The sequence below is a fragment of the Loxodonta africana genome, chromosome 4, assembly GCF_030014295.1.
Source record: "Loxodonta africana isolate mLoxAfr1 chromosome 4, mLoxAfr1.hap2, whole genome shotgun sequence".
Lineage (NCBI taxonomy): Eukaryota > Metazoa > Chordata > Mammalia > Proboscidea > Elephantidae > Loxodonta > Loxodonta africana.
In genome coordinates, this window is record NC_087345.1 from 43,428,707 (window position 1) to 43,437,780 (window position 9,074).

Here is a 9,074-nt window from a genome sequence, read left to right on the forward strand (position 1 = left end):
GTGGCGTAGTGGTTAAGTGCTACGGCTGCTAACCAAAGGGTCAGTGGTTCGAACCCACCAGGCACTCCTTAGAGACTCTATGGGGCAGTTCTACTCTGTCCTATATAGGGTCGCTATGAGTCGGAATCAACTCGACAGCACTGGGTTTTCGTTTTGGTATGAATAAGATGCATCCTGTATAATCATACTGTTTTATCACATGCAGGAAATAACCTGATTTATAGCCCACTGTCAGATTTTTTCAGTTGCCCCCAAATGTCCTTTTGTCTTTTTTGAGCTAGCATCCATTGCTGCCTTTATTTTTTGACAGTGACCTTTTGGAAGAGTCTAGGCCAATTGTCTTAGAGAGTGTCCTACAGTCTGGCTTTGTCTGATTATTTTCTGACAAATTAGCTTCATGTTAAACGTTTTCAGGAAAGATATCTCATGACTGATGCATATTCTGTGCATTTTTATTTAAGCATCGTTTTAAATAATTGACTTATTCTTTTTTATTTGGGAGGGTATCATATATATACCTTATACACATACACATTTTCAGTATACTCTGTTTTTTCATTTAATTATGTTCCTGATTTTATCTTAAATATCAAATTGACCACAAACCCTCCTCACACACATGCACCAGTCTCTCTTCTGCCCACACACTCACATGCACCAGTCTCTCTTCTGCCCACCTATGTATGAAAGTCTCCAAGTTGCTAGGAGATGAGGCCAGGGCCATAGCTGATGATGATGGAAAGGTAAATTTAGGCCATACTGATGCCAACCTAAGATCCGTTGGCCTGGGGAACTAGCACTCCATTCCTGGGGCAAACGTCAGAGAATGGCAAGGGAAGGTTTGTAGGTGTTTCTTTATCAGGGTTTGGGATGTTTACTTCTTCATTTCTATATTCTGTGTTTTTGGAAATAAGGAGGCATCCAAGGACTATATATAATATAATGCATGTGAGGTAATTATCATTACAGTTGTAGTAATTGTATTGCTGTTAACATAATTTTCTTTCAACCTTGCTGGTGGTGCATTTTCTTAGATGGCACAGAACATCAGCCAATATACAGAATTAATGGATAATGTTAATACGTTTGATGAAAGGCTTAGTCCTCACTGTGTTCCTGCCCTATGTAGAAATACCTGTGAATGTCAGACTTCTTGGACTTACTGGAGTCCTTGCTAAATGGAAGAAATAATTATCCATCTCAACTTCATCTGTTACTAGGCTTGAAACCACTCTGGAGAGGTCACCTTTGTTCCCCTCATTTATTATTCAGATCTTTACTATTAAAGGTCTTTGGAAAAAACATTCTATAATATCAGTGTTCATCATTAGTAAATTCTTTTGCTGAATCAACAGCTAGCTGAGCCTGCCTGGAGGACAGATTGAGAGAAAGACAAATTGGTCTTCTAGGTGAGTGTGGCTGTGTTCCAATAAAGCTTTTTTTTTTTTTCCCAAAAACCAGTGTTGGGCCAGGTTTGAGTCACAATTTTATTAGAATACAGCCACACTCACTTGTTTAAGCGTTATCAATGGCAGTTTTTGTGCTATGAAGGCAGAGTCGAGTAGTTGTGACAGACTATAATATTAGCCTGAAATACTTACTGTCTGACCCTTTACAGAAAAAACTTGCTGAGCCCTGTCCCAGATAATTCAGACATTATGTATTACAGAAGTGGATCTGGTTTTGAGAAAATTCGATATGCAAGGACCCAACTTTGGAAAGTAACCTAGGATTTTCTTTCTTATTTCCAAGTATCTTTTGCTTTACCATTGCAATTATTTTCTTAGTACATAGGGAAAGTAATAATGAAAACAAATTTCAGAAATAGGCAATCTGTTGTATAAAGTAAGATATACCAGCTAGTGATTAAATAGCCTAGTGTTTTAAAGCTGTCTCCTTTCATATCATATTTTGGACAATTGGTTGTTACGCCTTTCTACTATCAAAAGTTAAGGTTGTATTTAGGAAAAATGGGTGGTTTTGCAGGGTACGTGACCTGGTTTTTGATTAGTTTCTTAAAGTTACTTTATGATTATAATAATCATTTCAATTTTTTTGTTTTTGTTTATTATGTGTTCTTCATATGTGCTTTCCTCAGATTTTTTTGTACTGGATAATTTAGACATAATTTTCTTGACATGAATTTTTCTTCAATTTTAAGAGTGATAATGATGTTGGTGCATAGTGGTTCTTAATAGATATTAAAAGAATAAAATAAATGCAAGGCTTCAGTTTTCAAGAATGGGTAGTTAGGGTTACTTCTTACATTTCTGCTTAAACTGAATTCTTTGTGGTATTGATAGAGTCTACTGCCTACCTGAACACAATTATTTTTTCTTTAGAGTTACTACTGTATCGTGAGAATTTGACGTAGAGAAAGAAAAAAATCAGTAAGTGTAAGCTAGCTCAATGTCATGCCTGAGATTGGAGTGCTCGCTCATTTCTGTTCTTAGAGTGTAAAAGGAATCTGGTTCATTGACGATGGGTTTTGTTGTGTATCTAATGCGAGAACTTTGGAAAATTGTATTGCTTTGGAGCTTTGCTAAGCTGTCTTTTTACTGTGCTGACACCAATTACCAGTCGGCATGTGACTTAAGAAGAGTCAGAGGGAAGAAGCGTTAATCTTCTGAGATACTGCATTCTATTAAGTAAATATTCTATTCTTACGTTCACTTCCAAGGAACCTGGAAATGAGAGTTCAGAAACCTTGGTTCTGAGACTCTTGACACTGATTAGGAATGACCTTGACAAGTCAGTCACCTATCCTCTCAATTGCTCAGTTTATCATTTATAAAGTGGTGAGAATAAAATCTCTCTCATGTCCTTTCAAGCTCTGAAATTCTAGGATTTTTTTTTTTTTTTAATTTTTTCTGAAAGGAAAAATTCTTACTAGAATTGAATATTTGGGGTAAAAAAGGTTTAATCTGATTTCACCAGCCACAAGTGTGTGTGTATAAGTGTGTGTACACACAAACTTAGTGCCCTCACCTGCTCACTCTTGACACCCTGCTTCTCATAGAGCTTTGTGAGCTCCTAAATCGGTAACATGACCTCATACTGCTCTCCTAAGTTTGAGATGTTTTTACTGGTATGTTCTGCATCTTTCGCATGTTCAGAAAATGCATTTGTTTCCTCCTGGATTCTTTAACCACTCACTCTCCTCTGCCCTGACTGGTACTAACAAAATAGAACAGAAGTGATAGAAAACTTATAACTATTTCTCTAGTTCTGTTAGCAACCTAGTCAAATAAGCAACAACTCCACGGTGATCGTCAACAGCTCTCGTCATCGATCAAGTTTACTACCTGGTCTACTTGAATCTCTCTTTCCAATTCGTGTTCTCCTTCATTCCTACTGGTCACTGACATCGACAGAGTTTTTTTTTTTTTTTAAACACTTTTTGCAAAATATCCACATGTATAAAATGTGAATTATAGGAGGATTTCACAATAAATAATCAATTGTATAATTATAAAAGTATATTTAGCAAGCATTGTTTACATACTATACGTGAAACACTTTACATTTTAGTAGAGGAGGAACAAGAGCAATAAAAGAAATAGGAAATATACATACCACTCAGAGTGTGGTTTATGGACCACCAGCATCAACAATACTGGGGGCTTCTTAGAATGCGTGCCCAGGTGATTCATGTGCACATTAAACTCCAGGAAGACCTGGTATTTAGTTAAACCAAACAAAAAACCAACACTAAGTCTGTACATGTACTAACTAATCTCCTAAACCCTGTAAGGTCAGTACTATTGCCATTACCCATTTTGTAGCCAAGTAAACCTTTGAGATTTACATAGTTTGCCCATTTTCCTTCAGCTGGTAAGTGGCAGAACTGGAATTCATACCCAAACGTTTTAGCTCTATTGTCCTCACTCATCTCTGATGCTGTACTTGCCATTAAAAAGAAACCATTGCTGTTGAGTCGATTCCAACTCATAGCGACCCTATTGGGAGTAGAACTGTCCCATAGGGTTTCCAAGGCACAGCTGGTGGATTCCAGCTGCTGACATTTTGGTTAGTAGCCAAACTCATAACCACGGCACCACCAGGGGTCCGTACTCTCCATATAACGGACTAAGTGAATATGGACATGGACTGCTTTAAAGTAGCCTGCTTGGTAAATTAGGAGAGAACATCCTTGAGTAGATTAGTTTTGAAACTCTTCCTTACATTTTTAAACAGTATATTCAAATGTCCATTTGAATAAATTTATTTCATAATTGTCTCATGAGGTGATTTTTGTGACCACATCTTTTTTTTCTTGAATATCAGAATGTTTACTTCTCTTAACTTGAGTAAATGATGTCTTCATTATTAAACAGTTCATTTGGATCAAAGCAAAAGTGAACACTATTTTTATTGATATATATATACATGTATATATAGTAGGTGCTCAACTGTTTGGATTTTTTTTTTAAACATCAATGACACCAGGTTAATGAGACCTAATGTTACTGTGTGCAGTGATGTTTTTAAGTTTGATTTCATGATAACTTCTTTCCATCCATACAGCAGACTTCCAGGAAGGAGGGTGATAGAAATTGTTGAGCTATATGTTTAAGGGTGAAAATACTAGAAAACTGTGTGTCTTCTCCTTAGGGACATTTTCATAGAAAAATCCCAGGGTGTGGGTTTTTTTTGCTTGCTTCTTTGTGCTTGTTTTTTTTTAATCTTTGTAGTGATCTATAGTATGTAAATTGATTTAAGTTTTAATCTTTCTGTTACACAGAAAAACACTAACACTTTATAGACGAATGGCATATACTCAACTATTTATAGCTGTTTAATGGCATTTTATAGATATTTATTTGGCCTGTGTCTTTATTTTTATTTTTTAATTAAGGGAATTGTGGGGTAGATGTCAGTTCATTGTGACATTCAGCTTATATCTGCTTGGCTTTTTCATAGTCGGTGACACCCTGATTCCTAGCATGATAAATAGTAACCCTTTGTGCTTGAATTTGTTTAACTTATATGAATTGTTTTCAAGAATATATTTTTTTTTCTTTAGATCAGCTAAGCTTGTGTATGTTTTTTTGTTTTGTTTGTTTTGTGTTTGATTTTATTTTCTTAGGAAAAACTATAAAATGGCTATTAAATTTTTAGCTAGTGACAATGAGGTTTTCTTAGTATTACTTTGAAATCAACAGCTCTTAGTTCTTAGAGTCTGTGGTTTTGTTGTTCTGTAGTGTCCTACTAAAATATTCATTTTTTTACAGTGTATTGCAAGCTCCACTGCATTACATGCAAATATAATTCACCCATACCTAGCTGTTTGTGGATTCAGACTCATAAAGGGACTGTTCTTAAGTTAATAACGTACTGACATCTTTCTGTGTTTTCTGATATTTACAGATTCGAGTGGTGAATGCATTTCGTAGTTCTTTATATGAAGGGTTAGAAAAACCGGAATCAAGAAGTTCGATTCACAACTTCATGTCACATCCTGAGTTTAGGATAGAAGATTCAGAACCCCATATCCCCCTTATTGATGACACTGATGCTGAAGATGATGCTCCTACAAAACGTAACCCCAGCCCTCCGCCCTCTCCCAACAAAAACAACAACGCCGTTGACAGCGGGATTCACCTCACCATAGAAATGAACAAGTCTGCTACCTCTTCATCCCCAGGAAGCCCACTACACAGTTTGGAAACATCGCTCTGATTGTAAGCTGAATGTGAACACACTAGCTGCATTGTAAAGAAACAAATCGAAACTGGGTCTTTTCACATATTGTGACGGACAAGATAGTATTCTTGTCTTTGGACTTCAACAGAAGATACTCTTGTACGAATGTAGATTTATTTTTTTAAAAAAAAGCAAAGCTTTCTGCCAGACTGAGGGTGCTTTTTGGGGGGTGGGAGAAATGAACTGACAGATAAACAGTAACTCAGCGTACGTGACCCGTGGACCATCAGTACCTAAGAATGGTCCTGAGCAGTGTATGAGCAGAGCTTAGTTTATCTCAGCCTTTGGTGGGCGTGAGGGAGGAGTGGAGCTGGGCAAGGCAAAAGAGCCCTGGATCATTGAATTGATACTTTAATTTCTGCTGTTGGCTGTTAATAATTTGGATTATTTATGTTTATAAATGATACAGATCTGTTTACAAGGTTTGTAGATACTTTTTTTGTTCCTGTTCATAGATGGGAAGCTTCCTTATAACTGATGCAGAGAAAAATTAGTCCTTCAAATACTGCTGTATTTTCAGGAAAAAAAAAGGGGGGGGGGTGTTTCTATTGAAACTGTACTAAATTTTTGCCTACAATTTACCTTGTTAAATATTGTAGATAAATTGCTAATACTAATAGCCAAATAGATAACACTAATGCTTTGTTTAAAAAAAAAAAAAAACAAAACAAAAAAACACGAGCAGTGGTGTTCTAATGAAGTTATGGCATCTGTCCTAATTAGTTTCTTAAATACATTTACTACTTAATGGTTTTGAAACAACTGTTTAATTTTTAAAGATTTTGAAAACCTTGCTAATAACCTTTTGTTCAGAATTTAGTAGATTGTTTAATGCGGGACATCAACTACATAATGAAAGATGCTTGAAACGCTTTTGTTATTTCAGGCAAATCAAATTAAATCAAACTCTCCAACTATAAGAGAACCTTAGTCCTTTTTGTTTTTGTCGAAACATGTTAGTTCAGTGATGTCTTGGTGAACTGTGAGTGAACTGTGTTGATTTTTTTTTCCAATCAATCCTTAGAAACCTTCAGACAGCATGAGGGCTGTTGGCATTTTGAAAAAGGTTAATAAGTACAAGCACATGTTTTCCTTTTGTTTTTGAAACTTGTTTGTAAACATAAATAAATATGCCCTTTTATTAAATAAATACACGGCAACTTTTTTTTTTTTTTTTTAAAAGAAACTTCAGCTGCTTTACTCAATTCTGCACATTAGTCTTTTCTGTTTAGCCACAATTGGAATAAATTTCAAGATGGTAACAGCCCTATGAAGAACCACTTTAATTGCTTGGTGGTAATCTAATAGAATCAGAGTAAGGAAATTACTGCAATTTCACCATTTGAGATGCTCTTCATAGATTTAGTTTTGTGTAAAATAGTCTCACAGTTTAAAAAAAAAATGGTGACCACCATTGTCTTGATAACATTTACTTTAATTTTTTAAGTGGCCAAATAACAGATTAGGTAAAATGAGATTATATGAAAAGGTAGAAAAAGTCCTAAAAAGACATATTTATTTAGACTTAAAAATTAATCATATACTGGAGTGCTCACCTCTAAGCCAACTGGATTTGTCAGCTCTCTGTCTCTTTCCTTTATCTGTCTACCTTCTTTTTGCCTCTGTCTTTACCCTTTAGGAACTGACATCGTATTAGGGCCCAGGTTTCACCAGATATATTATCCTCAGGCTGACATGAAGTTTACGAGGACTACTACAACGTCTGAAAGTGCTGACCCAGCAAAGAAACATCTAGTTGATGGTGCTTGATATTTTTGGTGGGTGGGGGAAAATCTTTTTCTCTCTAACAATCCTTGCAGTAATCCTCTGCAATTCTTAGAAACACATTGGCTCTGTCAGCATTTGTGACTGTACATTTTATTCATCAGGTAATTATAGCACATCACACTGTAAAAAGAGGTAGCATGATATGCTGAAAAGCATACTAGGCTAGGAGTCAAGACCTGCCTTCTAGTCCTGGTTTTGCCATTAACTTGCTGCATGACCTTGAGAAAATCATTTAGCCTCATAAAATGAGGGCGGTGGACTAGACTATCTTGAACCCTTTCAACTATGAACATTGACCCTATCAACTGGAGAGCCTACGAGGCATAGGGAATAGAGAAAAGGGAAATGTTAGTTTTACTTTTTATTTTGGTTATGCTTAAATATGAATGTAATTACTAAAAGATTTAGAAGTGCATGTGCTTTGGGGGATTTGTATTGAGCTTTTACAGTATTCATTTTTCAACTCAAGGCAATGGCTTTTTACACCAACTCTAATCCATAAACGGGTCTTATGACATCCATGAAGTAGTAGCAAGACATGCTTAGTGTGTATTTCTCTCTTTGAGACACTGTAATTTCTACCAGAAATTTCCAGAGCATTATGTAAGTAGAGAAAAATGCAAGCAAGCTGTTAAGATCTTGGATCCCTTTATATAGTATGTATAGCTGAAATCAGCCTCTGTAACTCAATCACTTTTTCTCTTTTATCCTCTAACCAAAAAATTGTTTAATTTTGCATCCCAAATGTTTTTAATCTTTGTATATTTTTTAAAAATCCTTGTCTCCTCATCATTGCCTTTTTTGTGGTTGTATATAGACTTACTTGCACTTTGAAGATGAGTTACTCCTTGTCATCTTACAAATATGTGATATGGTAATTTTCATAACAGATGTCAGTTTTGAACCAAGAAATGGTGATTTGTTTATAAGAAAAAAACTGGCTTCATTTCTGTGAAATTGCTCTTTGAAAATTTCTTTTTACACGTGTAAGCCAACGGAGATACCGTGATGGTGTTGATTTCTTTAAATGATGCTTACCATCTATTTTAGCCACTGAGCCTTTTATTATTTGTCTATTTGTAAAGTTTATTTGTCTTAACTCATTTAATAAATATACTGTTTATCTGTTTCTGAATGGGGACTGAACTTTTTGAATATTGACATTAATTTGAACATCGTATCTTGAAATTACCCTTTTTACTTGAAATTTTTTATGTCAGATGAAAATTCTATAATGTGCTTGAAATGTTAATGGTTGCGTTACAGTGAATCAGTGTTCTAATTTGCATGGTCTTGCCTCTAAAGTGAAAGTGAATACATGGTCCCTACTGTCTTACCCACCATCTTCAACCCTTAAAACAAAATAGATCATTTCCGCAGCCCACGGAAGTGTAATATTTTGGTTTTAGAACAGGTTAGTATTCCACGTTAACTCTAAGACCTTATTTTCTCATTAACTAATCAAAACGTCAGTAGCAATTATACGAACTCTGGTAAAAACTAATAAAATTATCCTTAGTTTTTAATAATTATTAGCATAGATTAGCAACTTCGTTCAAATACTGAGTAAACTTAAAGTG

General features: G+C 35.3%; 1 protein-coding gene across 9 annotated transcripts in view; it reads left to right on the forward strand.

Moving 5' to 3' along the window:
* The window catches only part of ATP2B1 (ATPase plasma membrane Ca2+ transporting 1), a 128,287-nt gene extending 119,664 nt beyond the window's left edge, over window positions 1–8,623 (forward strand). For all 9 annotated transcript variants that reach the window (XM_064283749.1, XM_064283751.1, XM_023559466.2 and 6 more), the window contains one exon: window positions 5,371–8,623. In XM_064283749.1, the coding sequence (XP_064139819.1) occupies window positions 5,371–5,682 (312 nt within the window). In that variant the 3' untranslated portion in view covers window positions 5,683–8,623. The remainder of the gene's footprint in view (window positions 1–5,370) is intronic.
* Window positions 8,624–9,074: the final 451 nt, after the last annotated feature.